This window comes from Mobula birostris, chromosome 13 (assembly GCF_030028105.1).
Source record: "Mobula birostris isolate sMobBir1 chromosome 13, sMobBir1.hap1, whole genome shotgun sequence".
Classification (NCBI taxonomy): Eukaryota; Metazoa; Chordata; class Chondrichthyes; order Myliobatiformes; family Myliobatidae; genus Mobula; species Mobula birostris.
The window spans coordinates 20,313,835-20,338,726 of NC_092382.1; the positions used below are offsets into that span (position 1 = coordinate 20,313,835).

Sequence of the window (24,892 nt, forward strand, 5' to 3'; positions counted from 1 at the left end):
AGATTTCATTACAGTAATCGCTGTCCCCCTCCCTCTTCAGTGGATCATCAGATAATAAACAAGTCATGCATTAAAATTTAACCAAATGCATTAAGTGTAATCATGATGCATGGTATCGCACTAGTCCACAGGATGAGCTGTTTTTTTTTAATATATATGAAGGTCAGATGTAAAGGTTGGTGAAGGTATAATCACTGTTAGTAGGCACAGATTTAATAAAGGCGAGGAAATGGTGCAAATCGTTTCATCAAAGCAAATTGCACAAAAATTAATCCACTGAGACTTTAGAAACCTTCTAACATCGCTCCTGTATTTAACTTCATGGAAACTTGCCAGTGACATCCATGTTAAAATGAAAGGAGAATCAGGTGTGATTAAGAAATCTGCGCAATTCCGCAACAAGAGGAATGGAAGTCGCATGGTCAGCAGGAGTGTTATGGGTTTCGCTGTTGTTACAGACGTCCGTTGATCATCACAGCGCCACCAGTGGTGGGAGGGTCAAAGCAGTGGGTACTGTCTGCTCAGACTCTCCAACCTGCATTGAAATTCCACCGATCCACAATTCGGTATGACACCACTCCGGGTCCATGCCACAGGACTGGTTCCTGAAACTTGTTCTTGCTTTGAACAGCGTGAGCAGATCAGCCGGTAATGCGGCCAACGTGGGTACTCCAGGGATTGTGTGATTGGGGGTGTGAATGTGTGCAGAAGGATCAGGCCATATCATGACTGCATTGGATATGAACATGTTACTGTCAGTGTGTAGCTGAATGGACATGGCAAAGTTCTCCTTTATGCCTTAATTGATGTCTGACCCGTCTGTTAATTTTGCTTGTTACAGAGAACCAGAAGCTGCCCACACTTATCCTCAAAATGGCTGAAGTAGCAAGTAAGGGAGGGGTTCCAGAAGCTACAACATCAGGAAAACAGATGGGTATGTAGGAATCATTTTGTTGACACCAAATTGGGCAATCTCATATTCAGCATCTGCTCTGTACCTGACATGTATATCTCAACTTCCCACACCGGTTCAAATCAATCATCAGAATTTCTTCAGATATAACCACTGCATCCAGATTTGTCTCATAAACAAATGTGGAGATGTCACAGTTATCTCCATAGTCAAAATCGCCATCTGAACAGCGCGGGTCCTGGCACTAATTCCAGTGACCCACAGGTCACTCCCTGCCATTTGGAAAGCAACCCATTTATCCCTACTTTATGTCATGTTGACCAACTAATTCCGTATCCATATAAATACTTTATCCCCAGCACCTGGTGGTTGAAGTTTCCCGATGAATCTCCAATGTGGGATGTTACTGAAAATCCAAATGCTCCACATTCTCTGGTCTCGCCTTAACTATTCTGCTAGTTGCATCACCAAGAACATTCCAGTGGATTCAGTCAGCTTAATTTCTCCTTTACAATTCATTGGTGGATTTGTTCGATCCTTTCAACTTTCTCCTGTCATAGTGTTTACTATGGCTGAACATTATTCACACCACTGAGGTCAAACTAACCAGAATACTGTTCCTAAATTTTACTCTAACTTTTTCTTATGCAATTTTAAGTATATCAAACCATTCAAACTGTCTCGGTTTACCTGTGCCTGTAAGGTTTTCGGGACACCATTTAGAGCAGCATTTACCCGCTGAAGGCAATTTTTTGAAGTAGGTAAATGCAGGTGGAATTACTGAGAACTGAGTGTCTCCAAAGCTGATCCATGTTGCAACTGCACACAATACTCGAACTACGACTCGCGAACGACCCCTACAACTCCAAAATGACATACCAATTTACCTATTCAACTGAGACGAGACAACCTGCAGAATCGGGAATTCTAAGCAACGCACACAAAATGCTTGAGGGGCTCGGCGGGCCAGACATCAGCTACGGGAAAGAGTAAAGTGTCGACGTTTTGGAAAGGGTCTTGGCCCGTAACATCGACTGTAGACAGATTTCCACAGTTGCTGCCTGAACTGTCGAATACTTACAGCAGTTTCTGTACGACTCTACTCACAGTTTGACTTATAAAATCCAATGTACCGAATATTTCTTTACAACCCCAACTGCACGTGACACCACTTTCAATAAACTAAAATCCCTGGCGTCATATCCATGTTCGTCAGTGCACTACTCACTACCCTGACTTTCACTGTGTAATTCCTTCTCTGATCTGTCCTTCCAAAGTGTAACACGTTTTTGTGTCTGTTTCAGATTGTGTTCGGCGACGTGCTGCACAAAAACCCCGTCTTTAGGATCCAGAGAGAAATTTGCTGTCCAATAGGTGTTCGATAATGTCTTTAATTTCCCCCATTTTCCTTCACAGGTCCGAGCTCAGTGATCACCGAGCTCCTGGCAAGCTGTGACGATTTCCAGCTGCTGCTGTTGATGGATTTCTACCAGGACAGGCTGGAGCAGGCGATGCTCCCGGATCCCAGTACAGATCCCTGGCGGCCGCTCAATGCTCACAGCGAGTGGAGCAGTTCACAGTTCTCTGACGCTGGAATAAACGAGTTTAAATGGAAATACGGCAGGAACTTTAGTTTCGGGAAGACTGTACCGTGTGACGGCAGGATGTCAGCGAGGACTGGGACATCATCAGGGGTGCACGGAGTGAGCCTGGCGTTAACGGCCGAGAATCAGTTCAGTGGAGAGGAACATCGGGTGAGTGGGAGGGAGAACGTGTTTGAATTTTCGCACATCACAGCACTGATGGGTGTCGGAACTCTGATTAATAGGGATATCAAAGCATAAGAACAAATCACAAATAAATATATATAATTGTTAAAAATGTTACTCTCAAGCAATGATTGAAAAGGTTGTAAATACCTCTGGCGGCGGCTCAATCATCAGAGCGAGGGGAGTATCTCACAATTCTGAGGTAGCAATAAACGAGTTTAAATGGAAGTACCGCAGAAACTTTTATTTCGGGAGGACTGTATAGCGTGACGGCAGGATGTCCATGAGAACTGGGGCGTCATCAGTGGGTGCCACAGGAGCTCGGGTGTGTTCTGTTCTGGGTGATGATAATTGTGTTACAATCTGTAACTGCAAGGCTTATTGAGAAAGTAAGGAGGCATGGGATCCAAGGGGACATTGCTTTGTGGATCCAGAACTGGCTTGCCCACAGAAGGCAAAGAGTTGATGTAGAAGGGTCATATTCTGCATAGAGCTCGGTCACCAGTGGAGTGCCTCAGGGACCAGTTCTGGGACCCTTACTCTTCGTGATTTTCATAAATCATCTGGACGAGGAAGTGGAGGGATGCGTTCATAAGTTTGCTGATGACACAAAGGTTGGAGGTGTTGTAGGTAGTGTTGAGGGCTATCAGCGGTTACAGCGGGACATTGCTCGGATGCAGAACTGAGTTAGAAGTGGCGGATGGAGTTCAACCCAGATGAGTGTGAAGTGGTTCATTTTGGTAGGTCAAATATGATGGCAGAATATAATATTAAAACATAGAACATAGAATAGTACAGCATATTACAGGCCCTTCGGCCCACAATGTTGTGCCGACCCTCAAACCCTGCCTCCCATATAAGCCCCCACCTTAAATTCCTCCATATACCTGTTTAGTAGTCTCTTAAACTTCACTAGTGTATCTGCCTCCACCACTGACTCAGGCAGTACATTCCACACACCAACCACTCTCTGAGTAAAAAACATTCCTGTAATATCTCCCTTGAACTCCCCACCCCTTACTTTAAAGCCATGTCCTCTTGTATTAAGCAGTGGTGCCCTGGGGAAGAGGCACTGGCTATCCACTCTATCTGTTCCTCTTATTATCTTGTACACCTCTATCATGTCTCCTCTCATCCTCCTTCTCTCCAAAGAGTAAAGCCCTAGCTCCCTTAATCTCTGATCATAATGCATACTCTGTAAACCAGGCAGCATCCTGGTAAGTCTCCTCTGTACCCTTTCCAATGCTTCCACATCCTTCCTATAGTGAGGCGACCAGAACTGGACACAGTACTCCAAGTGTGGCCTAACCAGAATTTTATAGAGCTGCATCATTACATCGCGACTCTTAAACGCTATCCCTCGACTTATGAAAGCTAACACCCCATAAGCTTTCTTAACTGCCCTATCTACCTGTGAGGCAACTTTCAGGGATCAGTAGCCCTGTATCCCCAATTAATTGTAAGGCACTTGGCAGTGTGGAAGATCAGAGGGATTTTGAGGTCCGAGTCCACAGAACACTCAGAGCAGCTGCGCAGGTTGACTCTGTGGTTAAGAAGGCATACGGCGTTTTGGCCTTCATCAATCGTGGAATTGAATTTAGGAGCTGAGAGGTAATGTTGCAGCTATATAGGACCCCAGTCAGACCCCACTTGAAGTACTGTGCTCAGTTCTGGTCACTTCACTACAGGAAGGATGTGGAAGCCATAGAAAGGGTGCGGAGGAGATTTACAAGGATGTTGCCTGGATTGGGGAGCATGCCTTATGAGAATAGGTTGAGCGAACTCGGCCTTTTCTCCTTGGAGTGAAGGAGGATGAGAGGTGACCTGATAGAGGTGTATAAGATGATGAGAGGCATTGATCGTGTGGAGAGTCAGATGCTTTCTTCCCAGAGCTGAAATGGTTGCTACAAGAGGACACAGGTTTAAGTTGCTGGGAAGTAGGTACAGATAAGATGTCAGGGGTACATTTCTTTTACGAAGAGAGTGGTGAGTGCGTGGAATAGGCTGCCGGCAACGGTGGTGGAGGCGGATACGACAGGGTCTTTTAAGAGACATTTGGATAGTTACATAGAGCTTAGAAAGACAGAGGGCTATAGGTAAGCCTAGTAATTTCGAAGGTAGGGACATGTTCGATACAACTTTGTGAGCCAAAGGGCCTGTGTTGTGCTGTAGGTTTTCTATGTTTCTATGCAAACAGTGTGAATCTGGGAATACTGCCATGTTGTAATGTGTAATCACTGAATAAACCTCCACTGGAAAAGGCAAAGGAAAGGCATCAGGTGTCAGCCGGTAATCCGCTGTAACTTTGGACACTGGCGGACTGAGGAGATGAATCACATCTTCTTTTCTGCGACTGTTCACTCTGTTATAAAAACCTTCTGACTTCTTTCTTCCTCTGTGATCGTTACTTGTCTGGTTTCTGTTTTACACCGTCAAATCCGATGAGGAATTATTTATGGATTTGGAGCCACGTCAAAGAAGCGGTCACAGACTAGCCAGGATCTCATTGAAACATAGAAATATAGAAAATAGATGCAGGAGTAGGCCATTCGGCCCTTCGAGCCTGCAACACCATTCAGTATGATCATGGCTGATCATCCAACTCAGAACCCTGTACCTGCCTTCTCTCCATACCCCCTGATCCCCTTAACCGCAAGGGCCATATCTAACTCCCTCTTAAATATAGCCAATGAACTGGCCTCAATTGTTTCCTGTGGCAGAGAATTCCACAGATTCACCTCTCTCTGTGTGAAGATGTTTTTCCTCATGTCGGTCCTAAAAGGCTTCCCCTTTATCCTCAAACTGTGACCCCGCGTTTTGGACTTCTCCAACACAGGGAATAATCTTCCTGCATCTAGTCTGTCCAATCCCTTTAGGATTTTATACATTTCAATAAGATCCCCCCGCCCCCACAATCTTCTAAATTCCAGCGAGTATAAGCCTAGTCGATCCAGTCTTTCATCATATGAAAGTCCTGCCTTCCCAGGAATCAATCGGGTGAACCTTCTTTGTACTCCCTCTATGGCAAGAATGTCTTTCCTCAGATTAGGGAACCAAAACTGCACACAATACTCCAGGTGTGGTCTCACCAAGGCCTTGTACAACTGCAGTAGTACCTCCCTGCTCCTGTACTCGAATCCTCTCGCTATAAATGCCAGCATTCCATTCTCCTTTTTCACCGCCTGCTGTACCTGCATGCCCACTTTCAATGAGTGGTGCACAATGACACCCAGGTCTCGTTGCACCTCCCCTTATCTAATCGGCCAGCATTCAGATGATAATCTGTTTTCCTGTTCTTGCCACCAAAGTGGATCACCTCACATTTATCCACATTAAATTGCACCTGCCATGCATTTGCCCACTCACCCAACCTATCCAAGTCACCCTGCATCCTCTTAGCATCCTCCTCACAGCTAACACTGCCACCCTGCTTCTTGTCATCCGCAAACTTGGAGATGCTGCATTTAATTCCCTCATCCAAGTCATTAATATATATTGTAAACAACTGGGGTCCCAGCCCTGAGCCTTGCGGTACCCCACTAGTCACTGCCTGCCATTCTGAAAAGGTCCCGTTTATTCCCACTCTTTGCTTCCTGTCTGCCAAACAATTCTCTATCCACATCAATACCATACCCCCAATACCGTGTGCTTTAAGTTTGCACAATAATCTCCTGTGTAGGACCTTGTTAAAAGCCTTTTGAAAATCCAAATATACCACATCCACTGGTTCTCCCCTGTCCACTCTACTAGTTACATCCTCAAAAAATTCTATGAGATTCGTCAGACATGATTTTCCTTTCACAAATCCATGCTGACTTTGTCCGATGATTTCACCGCTTTCCAAATGTACTGTTATCGCATCTTTGATAACTGACTCCAGCATTTTCCCCGCCGCTGATGTCAGGCTAACCTGTCTATAATTCCGCGGTTTCTCTCTCCCTCCTTTTTTAAAAAGTGGGGTTACATTAGCCACCCTCCATCCTCAGGAACTAATCCAGAATCTAAAGAGTTTTGAAAAATTATCACTAACGCATCCACTATTTCTTGGGCTGCTTCTTTCTGCACTCTGGGATGCAGACCATCTGGCCCTGGGGATTTATCTGCCTTTAATACCTTCAATTTACCTAACACCACATCTCTACTAACATGTATTTCGCTCAGTTCCTCCATCTCACTGGACCCTCTGTCCCCTACTATTTCTGGAAGATTATTTATGTCCTCCTTAGTGAAGACAGAACCAAAGTAATTATTCAATTGGTCTGCCATGTCCTTGTTCCCCATGACAAATTCACCTGTTTCGGACTGTAAGGGACCTACATTTGTCTTAATCAATCTTTTTCCTTTCACATATCTATTAAAGCTTTTACAGTCAGTTTTTATGTTCCCTGCCAGTTTTCTCTCATAATCTTTTTTCCCCCTGTCCTAATTAACCCTTTGTCCTCCTCTGCTGGACTCTGAATTTCTCCCAGTCCTCAGGTGTGCCGCTTTTTCTGGCTAATTTGTATGCTTCTTCTTTGGAATTGATACTATCCTTAATTTCCATTGTCAGCCACAGGTGCACTACCTTCCTTGATTTATTCTTTTGCCAAACTGGGATGAACAATTGTTGTAGTTCATCCATGCGACCTTTAAATGCTTGCCATTGCATATCCACCGTCAACCCTTTAAGTATCATTTGCCAGTCTATCTTAGCTAATTCACGTCTCATACCTTCAAAGTTACTCTTACCCAAGGGGCCTCGCACAATAAGATTGCAATCTAACTCTTCCTCATTGCTCAACACCCAGTCTAGAATGGCCTGCTCTCTAGTTGGTTCCTCGACATGTTGGTTCAGAAAACCATCCCGCAGACGTTCCAAGAAATCCTCTTCCTCAGCACCCTTACCAATTTGGGTCACCCAATCTATATGTAGATTGAAGTATCCCATTATAACTGCTGTTCCTTTATTGCACATATTTCTAAATTCCTGTTTAATGCCATCTCCAAACTCACTACTACTGTTAGGTGGCCTGTACACAACTCCCACCAGCGTTTTCTGTCCCTTAGTGTTATGCAGCACTACCCATATCGATTCCACATCCTCCAGGTTAATGTCCTTCCTTTCTATGGTGTTAATCTCCTCTCTAACCAGCAACGCTACCCCACCTCCTTTTCTTTCACGTCTATCCCTCCTGAATATTGAATATCCCCAATGTTAATTTGGTGGAGCAGATTCACTGTGAATGTGCCTCCATGTGCTCTGCACTCAGAGTGTACAGTCCATGTCCAGACAGGATCAGCACCCGTCCGGGTGACTGCTCAGTGTGATCCCGTTACAGAGCACATCATTTATTTCTCATTCTCTGTGTGAATCTGTCAGTCCCCAATAAGTTCACTGTTACTCTTCACAGAAAATCTCTGATCTTGCTGATAAGGGAGAGCGGGCAGACAGTTCTAAACTCCTCCTGAGCCTGGTGATGGAGAAAGGCTCCCGCGCCTGGAGGGTGATGTGGGAAACGGTTGTGAAAATGCGGAATTGTGTCCCAACGTTTGACGAAATACTGAAGGAAATACAGGAATATGGTGAGAAAATATCAGAGATTAATTTAAATTTTGGATCGCATCACAGCACACTTTACAATTTTACAAAAATGATTTCCTCAATTTGTTTAAATTTAATCAGGTTGTGATCCTTCCCATCGGCCAAGTCCCGCTCAACTTTCACTAAAGGGTCTCAATGAGCTGAACGGTAAGTGAACGTGCATTGAACATTGCAGAGTATAACACAGGAATAAGCCATTAGGCATATCATATTGTGCCAAACCAGCTAAGAAGTAAATCAAATGTACCCAAACTCTAATCTCTCCTTCCTACACCATGTCCATATGCACCTATCCTCCTTACATCCATTTGCCTGTCCAAACGTCTCTTAAAAGCTTCTAATAGTTTGCCTCTATCAGCTTATAAGGCAGTGCATTCCAGGCAGCCACAACTCTCTGATTTAAAAAAAAAAGCTATCCCTCACATCCCCTTCATTCTACACCCTCTCACCTTCAATATATTCCCTCTGGTAATAAACACTTCAACTGTGGAAGACCGATTCTCTCTCTCCAATCTATCTAAGCCTCTCATAATGTTGTCAACCTGTGTTAGAGCTCCCCTTGGCCTCCGATGGTCCAGAGAAAACAACCAATTTTTTCTCCAGCCTCTCGTGATAGCACATACCCTCTAAACCAGGCAGCTGTCTGAAGCCTCAACACCCCTCCGGTAGTGGGGTGATCGGAACGGTACGCAATGGCCCACATGTGGCCGAAGGAGAGTTTCTAAAATTGAAACTTGACGCCTGTTTCCACCAACGGTTGTAAATTGACTTAGGTAATGTTAAGTATCTCAAACCGTTCAAACTGTCTCGGTTCATCACTGCGTGTCAGGTTTCTGAGGCACCATTTGCCCGTTGAGGGCAAGTTTCTGAAGTAGCTAATCGCAGGTGTAATTACTGAGAACTGAATGCTTCCAAAGCTGATCCAAGATGGAACTGCACACAATAATCCAAATTAGACCTTGCGAATGACCCATTAAACTCCAACATAACATGCCAATTACTCTACTCAGCCGAGAAGAGATAATCTGCAGATTCCGGTAATCTAAGCAATGCACACAAACTGCTGGAGGAACTCAGGGGGTTAGGCAGCAGCTGTGGGAATCAACGTTTCGGGAAGCGTCCCGGCCTACAAAGTCGGCTGTATACACATTTCCTTAGTTGCTGACTGCCTGCTGAAATTCTCCAGCACCTTGTGTGTCTATCCTCAACAGTTAGATTTATAACATCAAATGTATCAAAGCTTTCTTTACGACCCTTTCTCCACATGACATTACTTTGAATGTAATTAAATTCCTTTGTGCTGTATCTACTTTCCTCACTGCACTGTTCAGTGCCCCGTCCCTCGCTGTGTAATTCCTTCCCTGACTTGTCCTTCCAAATTGTAACACATTTGTGTGCCTATTTTGGATTGTATTTGGTCACCTGCTGCACAGACACCCCGTCTTTAGGTTCCAGAGAGAAATTTTCTGCCCAATAGGTGTTGGGAAATGTCTTTAATTTTCTCCATTTTGCGTCACAGTTCGGAGCTCAGTGATCACCGAGCTCCTGGCAAGCTGGGACGATTCCCAACTGCTGCAGCTGACGGATTTCTACTGGGACAGGCTGGAGCAGGCGATGGAAGGAGGGGTGCACGGAGTGAGCCTGGTGTTAACGGCCGAGAATCAGTTCAGTGGAGAGGAACATCGGGTGAGTGGGAGGGAGAATGGGTTTGAATTTTCACACGTCACAGGACTGATGGGTGTCTGAACTCTGACTCATTGGATAATAAAGCATAAAAACATTTCACAAATGTATATAATTCTTAAAACTGTAAATGAGAAGCAATGATACCCCCAGAGGCAGCTGAATGTTCAGAGCGAGAGGAGCAGATAACAATTGAATGAGGTTGCAATAAATGTATTTAGATGGAAATAGAAACATAGAAAACATAGAAAGCCTACGGCAGAATACAGGCCCTTCTACCCACAAACTTGTGCCGAACAGGTCCCTACCTTAGAAATTACTAAGGTTACCCATAGCCCTCTATTTTTCAAAGCTCCATGTACCTATCCAGAAGACTCTTAAAAGACCCTATCATATCCGCCTCCACCACCGTTGTTGGCAGCCCACTCCACGCACTCACCACTCTCTGTGTTTAAAAAAAACTTACCGCTGACATCTCATCTGTACCTACTCCCCAGCACCTTAAACCTGTGCCCTCTTGTGGCAGCCATTTCAGCCCAGGGAAAAATCCTCTGACTATCCACACGATCAATGCTTCACATCATCTTATACGCCTTCATCAGGTTGACTCTCATCCTCCGTCGCTCCAAGGAGAAAAGGCCGGGTTCACTCAACCTGCTCTCATAAGGCATGCTCCCCAATCCAGGCAACATCCTTGTAAATGAGGCCACCAGATCAGAGCACTGTACACCAAGTGGTGTCTGACCAGGGTCCTATATGGCTGCAACATTACCTCTCGAATCCTAAATTCAAGTCCACAATTGATGAAGGCCAATATACCGTATGCCTTCTTAACCACATGGACAACATGCGCAGATGCTTTGAGCGCCCTATAGACTCGGACCCCAAGATCCCTCTGGTTCTCCACACTACCAAGAGCCAACATATTTGACCAACCAAAATGAGCCACTTCACACTTACCTGGGTTGAACACCATCTGCCAATTCTCAGCCCAGTTTTGCATCCTATCAATGTCCCGCTGTAACCTCCACACTATCCACAACACCACCAACCTTTGTGTCATTAAATATGGTAGGAACTTTTATTTTGGGAAGACCGTGCAGCGTGACGGCAGGATGTCAGTGAGAACCGGGACATCATCAGTGGGTGCCACAGGAGCTGGAGTGTGTTCTGTTCTGGGTGGAGATCACTCTGTTACAATCTGTAACTGTAAACAGTGTGAATCGGGGAATACTGTCATGTTGTAATGTGTAATCGCTGAATAAACCTCCACTGGAAAAGGCAAAGGAAAGGAATTATGTGTCAGCCGGTAATCCGCTGTATTGTTGGACACTGGCGGACTGAGGAGATGAATCACATCATCTTTTCTGCAATTTATCTGAGACTGTTCACTCTGTTATAAAAACTTTCCTGACTTCTTTATTCCTCTGTGATCGTTATTTTCTGATTTCTGTGTTACACCGTCAAATCTGGTGAGGAATTATTTATGGATTTGGAGCCAGGTCAATGAAGCGGTCACAGACCAGCCAGGATCTCATTGACTGGTGGACCAGGTTCACGGTGAATGTCCCTCCGTGTGCTCTGCACTCAGAATGTACAGTCCGTGCCCAGACAGGATCAGCACCCGTCCGGGTGACTGCTCAGTGTGATCCCGTTACAGAGCACATCACTTACTTCTCATTCTCTGTGTGAATCTGTCAGACCCCAATATGTTCACTGTTACTCTTCACAGAAAATCTCTGATCTCGCTGATAAGGGAGAGCGGGCGGACAGTTCTAAACTCCTCCTGAGCCTGGTGATGGAGAAAGGCTCCCGCGCCCGGAGGGTGATGTGGGACACCTTTGTGAAAATACGGAATTGTGTCCCAAATTTGGACAAAATACTGAAGGAAATACAGACATATGGTGAGATAATATCAGAGATTAATTTAAATTTGGATCGCAGCACAGCACACTTAAAAATTTTACAAAAATCATTTCCTCAATTTGTTTAAATTTAAACAGGTTGTGATCCCTCCCCTCGACCAATTCCTGCTCAACTTTTACTAGAGGTCCTCAGTAAGTTGAAAGGTAAGTGACCGTGCATTGAACATTGCAGAGTATAAGATGGGGATAAGCCATTCGGCCTATCACATTGTGCCGAACCAGCTAAGAAGTAAATCAAACACACCCAAACTCTAATCTCTCCTTCCTACACCATGTCCATATGCCTCCATCTTCCTTATATCCATGTGCCTGTCCAAACGTCTCTTAGAAGTCTCTAACAATTTGCCTCTCCCACCTTACCAGGCAGTGCATTCCAGGCAGCCACGACTCTCTGATTTAAAAAAAAAACTATCTCTCACATCCCCCTTAATCCAACCCCCTCTCACCTTCACTGCAGGCCCCTAGTGATAGACATTTGAACCCCAGGAAACCGATTCTCTCTGTCCACTCTGTCTAAGCCTCTCATAATTTTGTCAACCTGTGTCAGATCCCTCGGCCTCCGATGATCCAGAGAAAGCAATTCATTTTTCTCCAGCCTCTCATGATAGCACATGCCCTCTGAACCAGACAGCATCCTGGTAAACCTCTTCTGCTCCCTCTCTAAAGACTCAACATCCCTCCGGTAGTGGGGCAATCGGAACGGTACGCAATGGCCCAGATGAGGCTGAAGCAGAGTTCATAATGTTGAAACCTGACCTCTGTTTCCACCAACGGTGGTACTTTACGTCGGGCGGTTAAGTTGTTGAGCCACAAAGATCTGACCAGGTAAATGTTGGCACTGTGACAGAGAACACAGTGAGACACAGGGAAACGTGTTTGCTAGAGGGAGAGTTTTCAAAGGACACTTTGAGGAAAGAGGCAGAGAGCTGGCGAGTTTGACTAAAGTGGTCACACCGCTCTGGGACCTGCAACCACAGATCTCCACCGGAGTCTGGCTGGAGAAGGGGGTGATCCAGAGAATAGAAAAATAAACGCACCAAAAAGTCAAAACCTTCTCTTGCCAGCCACTGCCCCCTCCTGAACAGCCTCATCCTTAACCATTTTCTAAACTCCCCCAGTTCCTGCAGATTATCCTTTCTTAGAGTTGGGCGTCCGCTGAAGTTCCAGTCACAGAACAGTAATAATAGCATCACTTTAATTAGAAAAGCAGGTAACATCCCAACCGGTCTGTTCAACCACAGAGCAGCATATGAACACCGCTGTGTTCACATCTGCACTCCCCAGTACAAACACTGTTACAGTGTTAGAGAGGGTGAGATTGGGGGACAAATTCCTCAGCTCAGTCCACAGAAGCTGAAATTCATGACTGCCGGTGTTGTGTGATGGACACTGTGGAAGGGTCAAAGATGGGAATTAGGACAGAGAAACCGAGCGTTGTGGGATCGCGGCATGGAAGGTGCTAAGAACTGAAAATGTCTATAAATAATATTGCAATTAGTTGAATTGTGACCGTCTGGATGGGAAGCTCACTGCATCCATAAGCCCATCATGTCAGTGAAAATAGAGCCCGGGGCAGTGCATGAGCTCAGAGATTGTGAGGCTTCATCATTGCAGACTGAGTTGGATCACTCAACTGCATATTTAACAGAGGAGAGAGCGTAGGAAAGACAAATATCACAAAATTTATTAATATTGCATCAGCGCATGTTTTAACTGATTATTCGAAGCACTTAACAGAAATATAAGGAATCTCGGCCAGAACGCTGGTTCAGTCTCTCTCATTTACAATAACAAATCCCAAAGATAATAATTTAAATATGGGATCAGAGACAGACGAATCAGGAAGTTTACAAACTACTAACGTCTCTGTCACCTCTGTTAAAGCTGTTCTAGTCCACATCCGGTCAATGAAACCCCTCAGTTTCCCTGCACCATTGATTTGGTAAATCGCTACAAGATTCTTCTTCACTATTCCTCATGTTGTTTGCCGAGGGAACAGACACGACAGTGAAATTCCCACAACCATTTCTGAATACGAAACAGATACACTCCTTGATTATTGAAGAGCATCATACCTACCACTGTCACATTCTCTAAAGTAAATATGTACACAATCAATGTTTTCCTATGCTCCCAATCACAGCCAAATACATTGAATGGAGACCCACACACGCCTGACAGGGTCCTGTCACATTGTGAGACACCACACAACCAGGGCAGGGTCCAGGCACATTATGAGTCCCTACACATCGCTGGCAGAGTCCTGGCACATTGTGAGACCCCACGTGACTCTGACAGGGTACTGACACACTGTGAGACCCCACACACCCCTGACACGGTCCTGACATACTGTGAGACCCCACACACCCTTGACAGGGTCCTGACACATTATGAGACCTCACATACCACTGACAGGTTCCTGACACACTATGAGACCCCACACACCTCTGACACGGTCCTGACATACTGTGAGATGCCACACACCCCTGACAGGGTTCTGACATACTGAGACTACACACACCCCTGACAGTGTCCTGACACACTGTGAGACTACACACACCCCTGACAGGGTCCTGGCACACTGTGAGACCCCACACACCCTTGACAGGGTCCTGACACATTATCAGACCTCGCATACCACTGACAGGTTCCTGACACACTATGAGACCCCACACACCTCTGACACGGTCCTGACACACTGTGAGATGCCACACACCCTTGACAGGGTTCTGACATACTGAGACTACACACACCCCTGACAGTGTCCTGACACACTGTGAGACCACACACACCCCTGGCAGGGTCCTGGCACACTGTGAGACCCCACACACCCTTGACAGGGTTCTGACATACTGAGACTACACACACCCCTGACAGTGTCCTGACACACTGTGAGACTACACACACCCCTGGCAGGGTCCTGGCACACTGTGAGACCCCACACACCCTTGACAGGGTCCTGACACACTGTGAGACCCCACACACGCCTAACAGGGTTTCTGACTCACTGTGAGACCAGATCTTATCAGGGAGATTAATGCAAATGTACCCTTAGGAGGCAGCTAGGGACTGTATAAAGGAAATAGAAACAGTATATAACGTAGCGAAAGTGAGTGGGAAGTTAGTTAATTGGGAAGCTTTTAAAATCTAACAAAAGGCAACAAAAAGCATAAAGGAGGGATGAAGGCAAATGAGTTGAAATTATAGACTAACACACATAGAATGATGGAGAAACCCAACAGACCAGGAAACATCTATGGTGAAAGTACAGTCAACGTTTCGGGTCGAGAACATTCTTTTGCATAACTGTGGCGGACTGGAAGTCTCTACAAAGGCCAGCCAAAACTGCCCAACGCATCACCAGCACCCCTAGCCTTCCTTCCATCAGGCACGTATATACAGGAAGGCTTCAGAAAATGGCCAGCAGCATCAGGAATGATCCCACCTATCCCGCCTATGGGCTGTTTGCCCCTCTCCCACGAGGCTCCTGTCTGAACCACTTGAAGTCAGAGTGGCTCCTGTATCATAGGTATCTACATTGATTGTGTTTTTCATTGCGTTCTTAGTTTGAGTTTTTGGTGCTGCATCAGATCCGGAATAACAACTATTTCCTTCTCCTTTATACTTGTGTATCTTCAATCTTGAATCTGTTGAGCATTTGCAACACACACTCCTTAAGAGACACAAGACTGCAGATCTGCCGTCTCAAGCCATTTTCTGGAGGAATTCAGTGACCTGAGCAGCATCTGTGATGATGGAATGATGGAACGGGGAAGGGGGGGTGGCGGAATTGTCTGCGTTTTGTGTCAAAATGCTGACTGTCTCAATCTCCTGAACAAGACATGGACATTTTCTCCCCCAACCGCCCCTCCCTCCACCCCCCAATGTGCACGTGCTGATCAGCAAAGCAACTTCTTTGCATTTTGAATCAGTGACCCTGGGAGGGAAAGCTGTGATTCCCTGATCTGTTCCTTTGACAGAATGCCCATTTTCCTTTTCTCCATCTCCATCTGCTACATCAACACTGGGGATTAAAAGTTTCTTCCACAGGAACCATCATGTCTGTGGCGGTACTTGGGTTTGTCCAGTACGGGACAGTCGGGAGTCAGTAAACTACCAAGAAAAATAAAACGTTCACAGCACAATTAATGTGGAAATGTGATGATCTGGTGTTTATCAAGATCGCGCCTCTCTGTCTAGTTTGGGGTCTGTTAATCAAAATTTACTTCACTGTACGAACATCCATTGATTAATGCAATTAATGCAATAGTGTTGAGCTAACTCTTGCGTACTTAAATACTTAATTCTGAGTTGAGGCATCTAACAGTTTGTCCACTGTCTGTTCCCATGGAAGATGTTCAACAGAAACACAAGGAGACTCTGCGGGCACATACTGAAACACTGAGAGTGAACACGATCCTGATGAGGGAGAAGGTGAAGGTTTTCCAGCTGGTTGATCGATACGCTGAGCTCACGGTCATTTCTACTGTTCGAGATCGGAGACTGGTGGAACATGAGCTGCTGGCAAGAGGCAGAGACCACGAGGAGTGAAGAGTGAAACATCTCCGCAGAGAGCTGGAGAAACTCCGGACAGATCGGTTGTTCCAGAGCAGCTTTTCCCGGAGTAACTCCAAATCTGGGAGTTCGGCAGCAGTGGCCGGAGTTGCGGGGATTGGAAAAACAACAATGGTTCAAAAGATTGTTTATGACTGGGCCACAGGGAAAATATACCAACAATTCCAGTTTGTCTTCAGTTTCAAGTTCCGGGATTTAAACTCTATTAACTGCAGAATAAACCTGAGGGAACTGATTCTGGATCAGTATCCTCACTTTGGGAATTTACTCAGAGAGGTCTGGAAGAACCCAGAGGGATTGCTGTTTATATTGGATGGTTTGGATGAATTCAAACACAGAATCGATTTTGCTGACAGTCGGAGAGATACAGAACCCAAGCACCAGTGCTCAGATCCAGAGTGGTGGTGTGAAGTGTCTGACATTGTGTACAGTTTAATCCAGGGCAAGCTGCTCCCAGGGTGTTCAGTGCTGGTGACCACCCGCCCCACTGCGTTACATTTATTGGAAAAGGCTGATATCTGTGTCTGGGCTGAAATCCTGGGATTTTCTGGTGAGGAACGGAAGGAATATTTCATCAGGCATTTTGAAGATCAGACGGTGGCAGCAGCTGTTTTCAAACACGTGAAGGAGAACGAGATCCTGTACACCATGAGCTACAACCCCTCCTACTGCTGGATCCTCGTTCTGGCACTGGGCCCCTTCTTCACACAAAAAGTCAGGGACCCGCAGCGAGTTCCCAAGACCATCACCCAACTGTATTCCTACTATATTTACAACGTCCTGAAAAACCACGGCCGTGAGATAGAGAACCCCCGTGATGTGTTACTCAGGGTTGGTCAGATGGCCTTCAGAGGAGTGTTCGATAAGAAGATTGTGTTTACAGATGGAGATTTGATCAACTACAATCTGCAGCCTTCCCAGTTCCTGTCCGGGTTCCTGATGGAGCTTTTGGAGAGAGAGGATTCTGTCCGGAGTGTGGTGTACACATTCCCACACCTCACCATCCAAGAGTTTGTAGCTGCAGTCTCACAATTCCTGAATCCACATCCCGGGGATATTGTGAAATTCCTCACTGAAGCCCACAGCACGACAGATGGGCGATTTGAGGTATTTCTCCGTTTTGTTGCTGGTCTCTCCTCCCCAATGACAGCTCGGGGCCTGGAGGAGTTTCTGGGCCCATTTCCTCATGAAACAACCTGCCGGGTGATTGACTGGGTGAAGGAGGAGGTTAAACGCCAGAGTGGAAACAGCAGTGAAGCTGGTAAAAGGAGCCTCCTGAACACATTGCACTACCTGTTTGAGTCTCAGAATAGTGGACTGGCTCAGGCCGCACTGGGATCTGTGGAAACACTTTCATTCCGTGAAATGACACTGAATCCGGTTGACTGCGCGGTCCTGTCTCATGTCATCAGATTCTGTGATACAATAAAACTGCTGGACCTGTTTCGCTGCCACATTCAGTGTGAAGGAATCCAGCGGCTGGGACCCGGGCTGTACAAGTGCCAGGAGCTGAGGTATCTGAATTTATCTCTCAATCTGAACTGTGAAACTGTTCCATTGTGTTGTTTCAATGTAAGGAACTGTGACAAATGCCCAGGGTTCGGTCAGTAAATCCCCAACGACGGGACGGTTCTGTGGTTCCTTGTGAAGGGATGTTGGAGACTTCATCAGATCAGTGAACAACGACCATTGGTTTAATGGTAATAAATCACAGGAATGGCCGTGTTTCTCGCTGCCTGTGACACGTCCATCGACAATGTTCCTTCTCACTGTCACTGACACCCAGAGTGACACTGACTGCAGCAGGTGGGTCAGAGATTCACACCCCATTCCGGAGAAAGACAAACGTCCGTACAGACTCTACATCCACTTCTCGGTGTTTGACGGGAGACCATCACCGGTCTGCCCCAGCTTTACAACGTCTTCCCGGTCAGAGAAAAGAGACCATTAGCGGACCATCCCAGTGAGAGGGAGAGACTTACCTCTGTGAGATTATCCTCCTTCTGCCCTTCCCCGTGTGTGACTATCACCATCAGTCCACCTGTGTGACTATGTGCACGACCCCGCCCCAGATGTCCTCTGCTGATTATGGGCTCTTCAGCATACAAGCGACCTACCTCAGCATCCGATCCTCTTAAGCGATTTCTCTTCCCCAACCCTTTCCACTTCGCCATCCCCCTTCCTCCTGTGGGATCTTTCTTCCACATCCCCGCTTCAATATGTGGAATCTTCCTTCACCATCCCCTTCCTGCCAAGGTATATCTCTTCCTCACCCCGTTTCTCCTGTCGGATAGCTGTTCCCCATCCCCCATTCTCCTGTGGGATTTCTCTTCCCCATCCCCCTTCCTCCTGTGGGATCTCTCTTCCCCATCCCCCTTCCTCCTGTGGGATCTCTCTTCCCCATCCCCCTTCCTCCTATGGGATCTATATTCCCTATCTCCCTTCCTCCTGTGGGATCTCTCTTCCCCATCCCCCTCCCTCCTTCAAGTTCAGTCTTCCTATCCTTTTTCCTCAGGTGGGGTCTGTGGACATTTCCCCATTGACAAATCTTCACTGTGGGACTTACTCCCCTTCAACCCTGCATCTTCCGACCCGCTCACGTCAGGAACACTTTTCTAACCATTAGGGAATGGGACAGAATATGTGGAGTTTACAGGGTCACACCGACAGACTAAATTACTGACATTCGGTGAATACCCTGGAGCTGGGCAGTGAGGGACATTGACAGTGATGGGAACTCCGATCAGTGATTTACTGAAGGGTTTAATGTTTCCTGAAATATCCGAGTGAGAGAAATTCCCTCAGACCCACAGTTTGAATCACTTTGTTCATCAGTTTGTCTGTTTGTGTTTAGATTTGGGGAGAATAAACTGGGAGATTCAGGAGTGAAACCGGTGTCTGCGGCTCTGAGGAACCCGGAGTGTAAAATACAGAAACTGTGGTAAGTACCAGACTGTGGGAGACTGTGTTTACAGTGACTGGGTGTCTGACACTGAACATTAATGTGATCAGTAATTGTGTTACTGATAAACAGTGGGGATCTGTACCGTCTTCTGTCTCTATGTGTCCTTCACACTCACTCTCTTTTATCTGCAGGCTGGATGAGGTTGGTCTCACAGATTTTGGTGCTGAGGATCTCGCGTCTGCTTTCAGTACAAACCCATCACTGACGGAGCTGAACCTGAGTGGTAATAAACTGGGAGATTCAGGAGTGAAACTGGTGTCTGCGGTTCTGAGGAACCCGGAGTGTAAAATACAGAAACTGCGGTAAGGGCCAGACTGTGGGAGTTTGTGTTTATAGTCACTGGGTGTCTGAACATAGAACATAGAACATAGAATAGTACAGCACAGCACAGGTCCTTCGGCCCACAATGTTGTGCCGACCCTCCAACCCTGCCTCCCATATAAGCCCCCAACTTAGATTCCTCCATATACCTGTCTAGTAGTCTCTTAAACTTCACTAGTGTATCTGCCTCCACCACTGACTCAGGCAGTGCATTCCATGTACCAACCACTCTCTGAGTAAAAAACCTTCCTCTAATATCCCCCTTGAACTTCCCACCCTTTACCTTAAAGCCATGTCCTCTTGTATTGAGCAGTGGTGCCCTGGGGAAGAGGCGCCGGCTATCCACTCTATCTATTCCTCTTATTATCTTCTACACCTCTATCATGTCTCCTCTCATCCTCCTTCTCTCCAAAGAGTAAAGCCCTAGCTCCCTTAATCTCTGATCATAATCCATACTCTCTAAACCAGGCAGCATCCTGGTAAATCTCCTCTGTACCCTTTCCAATACTTCCACATCCTTCCTATAGTGAGGTGACCAGAACTGGACACAGTACTCCAAGTGTGGCCTAACCAGAGTTTTATAGAGCTGCATCATTACATTGCGATTCTTAAACTCTATCCCTCGACTTATGAAAGCTAACATCCCATAAGCTTTCTTAACTACCCTATCCACCTGTGAGGCAACTTTCAGGGATCTCTGGACATGTACCCCGAGATCCATCTTCTCCTCCACACTACCAAGTATCCTGCCATTTACTTTGTACTCTTCCTTGGAGTTTGTCCTTCCAAAGTGTACCACCTCATACTTCTCCGGGTTGAACTCCATCTGCCACTTCTCAGCCCACTTCTGCATCCTATCGTGTCTCTCTGCAATCTTTGACAATCCTCTACACTATCTACAACACCACCAACCTTTGTGTCTTATGGATCCTTGTCAAATGTCTTACTAAAATCCATATAAATCACATCCACTGCACTACCCTCATCTATGTGCCTGGTCACCTCCTCAAAGAACTCTATCAGGATTGTTAGACACGATCTGCCCTCACAAATCCATGCTGACTGTCCCTGATCAGAGCATGAATCTCTAAATGCCCAGAGATCCTATCTCTTAGAATCTTTTCCAACAGCTTTCCCACCACAGACGTAAGGCTCACTGGTCTATAATTACCCGGACTATCCCTACTACCTTTTTTGAACAAGGGAACAACATTCTCCTCCCTCCAATCCTCCGGTACCATTCCCGTGGACAACGAGGACATAAAGATCCTAGCCAGAGGCTCAGCAATCTCTTCTCGCGCCTCGTGGAGAAGCCTGGGGAATATTCTGTCAGGACCCGGGGACTTACCTGTCCTAATGTATTTTAATAACTACAACCCTTCCTCTCCCTTAATATCAACTCCAACCCTTCCTCTCCCAGAACATCAACCTCACTCATATTGTCCTCACCATCATCAAGTTCCCTCTCATTGGTGAATACCGAAGAGAAGTATTCATTGAGGACCTCGCTCACTTCCACAGCCTCCAGGCACATCTTCCCACCTTTATCTCTAATCGGTCCTACCTTCACTCCTGACATCCTTTTTTGCTTCACATAATTGAAGAATGCCTTGGGGTTTTCCTTTACCCTACTCGCCAAGGCCTCTTCATGCCCCCTTCTTGCTCTTCTCAGTCCCTTCTTAAGCTCCTTTCTTACTTCCCTATATTCCTCAATAGATCCATCTGAGCCTTGCTCCCTAAACCTCATGTATGCTGCCTTCTTCCTCCTGACTAGATTTTCCACCTCACTTGTTACCCATGGTTCCTTCACCCTACCATTCTTTATCTTCCTCACCGGGACGAATTTATCCCTTACATCCCGCAAGAGATCTCTAAACATCGACCACATGTCCATAGTACATTTGCCTGCAAAAACATCATCCCAATTCACACCCACAAGTTCTCGCCTTGTAGCCTCATAATTTGTCTTTCCCGAATTTAAAATGTTCCTGTCCTCTTTGATTCTATCCTTTTCCGTGATAACTATAAAGGCCAGGGAGCGGTGGTCACTGTCTCCCAGATGCTCACCCACTGAGAGATCTGTGACCTGACCCGGTTCATTACCTAGTACTAGATCTAGTATGGCGTTCGCCCTGGTCGGCCTGTCCACGTACTGTGACAGGAATCCATCCTGGACACACTAACAAACTCTGCCCCATCTAAACACTTGGAACTAATCAGGTGCCAATCAATATTAGGGAAGTTAAAGTCACCCATGATAACAACCCTGTTATTTTTGCACCTTTCCAAAATCTGTTCCTCTGTATCTCTGCTGCTACCAGGGGGTGTATAGAATACCCCCAGTAGAGTAACTGCTCCCTTCCTGTTCCTGACTTCCACCCATATTGACTCAAAAGAGGATCCTTGTACATTACTCACCCTTTCTGTAGCTGTAATAGTATCCCTGACCAGTAATGCCACCCCTCCTCTCCTTTTTCTGCCCTGTCTATCCCTTTTAAAGCACTGAAATCCAGGAATATTGAGAATCCATTCCTGCCCTGGAGCCAGCCAAGTCTCTGTAATGGCCACTACATCATAATTCCATGTATGTATCCAAGCTCTCAGTTCATCACCTTTGTTCCTGATGCTTCTTGCATTGAGGTGCGCACATTTCAGCCCCTTCTACCTTACTGTCTTTACACCGTTTATTCTGCTTATCTTTCCTCAAAGCCTCTCTGCATGTTAGATCTGGCTTTACTCCATGCACTTCTTTCACTGCTCTATCGCTCTGTGTCCCATCCCCCTCGCAAATTAGTTTAAACCCTCCCGAACCATGCTAGCAAACCTTCCTGCAAGAATATTGCTCCCCCTCGAGTTCAGGTGCAACCCATCCAATCTGTACAGGTCCCACCTTCCCCAGAAGAGATCCCAATGATCTAAAAATCTAAAACCCTGCTCCCTGCACCAACTCCTCAGCCACGCATTCAACTGCCATCTCCTCCAATTCTTACCATCACTGTCAGGTAGCACTGGCAGCAATCCTGAGAACGCCACCCTTGAGGTCCTGCTCTTCAACCTTCTGCCTAATTCCGGAAACTCACACTTTAGGACCTCATCCCTCTTCCTGCCCATGTGGTTGGTGCCAACATGTATCACGACTTCTGGTTGCTTTCCCTCTCGTACCAGGATGTCGTGCAGCCGGTCAGAGACATCCCGGACCCTGGCACCCGGGAGGCAGCAAACCATGCGGGTGTCCTTCTCACGTCCACAAAATCTCCTGTCTGCTCCCCTGACTATAGAGTCTCCAATGACGACAACTCTCCTCTTCTCCGTCCCACCCTTCTGCACCACAGGGTCAGACTCAGTGCCGGAGGCCCTGCCACCATGGCTCACACCTGGTCGGTCGTCCCCGCCAACAGTATCCAGGATGGTAAACTCACTATTCGGGGGAATGGCTAAAGGGGTGCTCTGCACTACCTGTCTGCTCACCTTTGCTTTCCCCCCCTCTGACTGTCACCCAACGACCTGCTTCCGACAGCCTAGGTGTGACTACCTCCCTGTAGCTCTCATCTACGACTGCCTCATTCTCCCTTATGAGTCGAAGGTCATCCAGCTGCTGCTCCAGATTCCTTACATGGTCTTCCAGATCGCCCAGCCGTATGCATTTCTGGCAGATGTGACTCTGCGGGAGAGGGGCGTTCCCCCAAGACTGCCACATCTCACATGAAAGGCACATCACCATCTCAGGAGACATTGTAAAAACTAACTGCGAGCTAGCTTGTCCTCCGCCTCTTCTCGTCGAAGACTCTCGTGTCGAAGCCTCAAAGCTCCACTCCTTCACTGGCCCACTCACGCTCTGGCCGCTTCTCTTGAGCTATCCCTCTATTTATCTGTTTGAGCTTTTCAAAATGTTTGGTCACCTGACAATCAGCTGCTTTCTGCTGAGTCTGAGCTATTCAAATCTTGATTGTCTAATCAACGGCTTACTGCTGATCTATTCAAATCTTGATTGACATGATTGCACAGACCAACTGCCAAAACTGCCAGAACCTCTCGAGTCAAAGCCTCAAAGCTCCATTCCGTCACTGGCCCACTCACGTCTGACACTGAACATTAATATAATCAGTAATTGTGTTACTGATAAACACTGGGGATTTGTACCGTCTCCTGTCTCTCTGTGTCCTTCACCCTCACTCTCTCTCATCTCCAGGCTGAGTAATGTCGGTCTCACAGATTCTGGTGCCGAGGATCTCGGCTCCGCTCTCAGTACAAAACCATCACTGACGGAGCTGAACCTGAGTCGTAATAAACTGGGAGATTCAGGAGTGAAACTGGTGTCTGAGGCTCTGAGGAAATCAAAGTGTAAAATACAGAAACTCGAGTAAGTACCAGATTGTGGGAGATTGTGTTTACAGTCACTGGGTGTCTGACACTGAACATTAATGTGATCGGTAATTGTGTTACTGATAAACACTGGGGATTTGTACCGTCTCCTGTCTCTCTGTGTCCTTCACCCTCACTCTCTCTCATCTCCAGGCTGGACAATGTCGGTCTCACAGAATCTGGTGTCGAGGATCTCGCCTCCACTCTCAGCACAAAACGATCTCTGACGGAGCTGAACCTGGGTGCTAATACTATAAGAGATTCAGCAGTGAAGCTGGTGTCTGTGGCTCTGTTGAACCCGGAGTGTAAAATACACACACTGCGGTAAGTACCAGACTGTGGGAGATTGTGGTTCCAGTTACTGGGTGTCAGACACTCAACATTAATAGAACATAGAACATAGAAAACCTGCAGCACAATACAGGCACCCAGAAAGCTGTGCTGAGCTCATCGCTACCTTAGAACTACCTAGGTTTTACCCATCGTCCGCCATTTTTGTAATTTCCATGTAGCCATCCAGGATTCTGTCAAAAGATCTTATCGTTTCCGTCTCCACCACCGCCACCAGCAGCCCATTCCACACAATCATCACTTTCTACGTAAAGAAACTTACTCGTGATATCTCCTCTGTACCTACTTCCAAGCACCATAAAACTGTGCCCTCTCATGTTAGCCATTTCAGCCCTGGGGAAAAGCCTCTGACTATCCACATGATCAATGCCTCTCATCATCTTATACAACTCTATCAGGTCACCTCTCGTCCTCCGTCGCTCCAAGGAGAAAAGGCCGAGTTCACTC

At 46.5% G+C, this 24,892-nt stretch overlaps 1 protein-coding gene across 1 annotated transcript in view; it reads left to right on the forward strand.

Moving 5' to 3' along the window:
* The window catches only part of LOC140208511 (NACHT, LRR and PYD domains-containing protein 3-like), a 48,930-nt gene that overhangs the window by 22,565 nt on the left and 1,473 nt on the right, over positions 1-24,892 (forward strand). The window contains 12 exon segments of the mRNA XM_072277234.1: positions 842-934; positions 2,330-2,667; positions 8,073-8,244; positions 8,345-8,410; positions 9,783-9,949; positions 11,679-11,850; positions 11,950-12,015; positions 16,226-17,960; positions 19,301-19,387; positions 19,543-19,713; positions 23,922-24,092; positions 24,248-24,418. Of these exon segments, the coding sequence (XP_072133335.1) occupies positions 874-934; positions 2,330-2,667; positions 8,073-8,244; positions 8,345-8,410; positions 9,783-9,949; positions 11,679-11,850; positions 11,950-12,015; positions 16,226-17,960; positions 19,301-19,387; positions 19,543-19,713; positions 23,922-24,092; positions 24,248-24,418 (3,377 nt within the window). The 5' untranslated portion in view covers positions 842-873.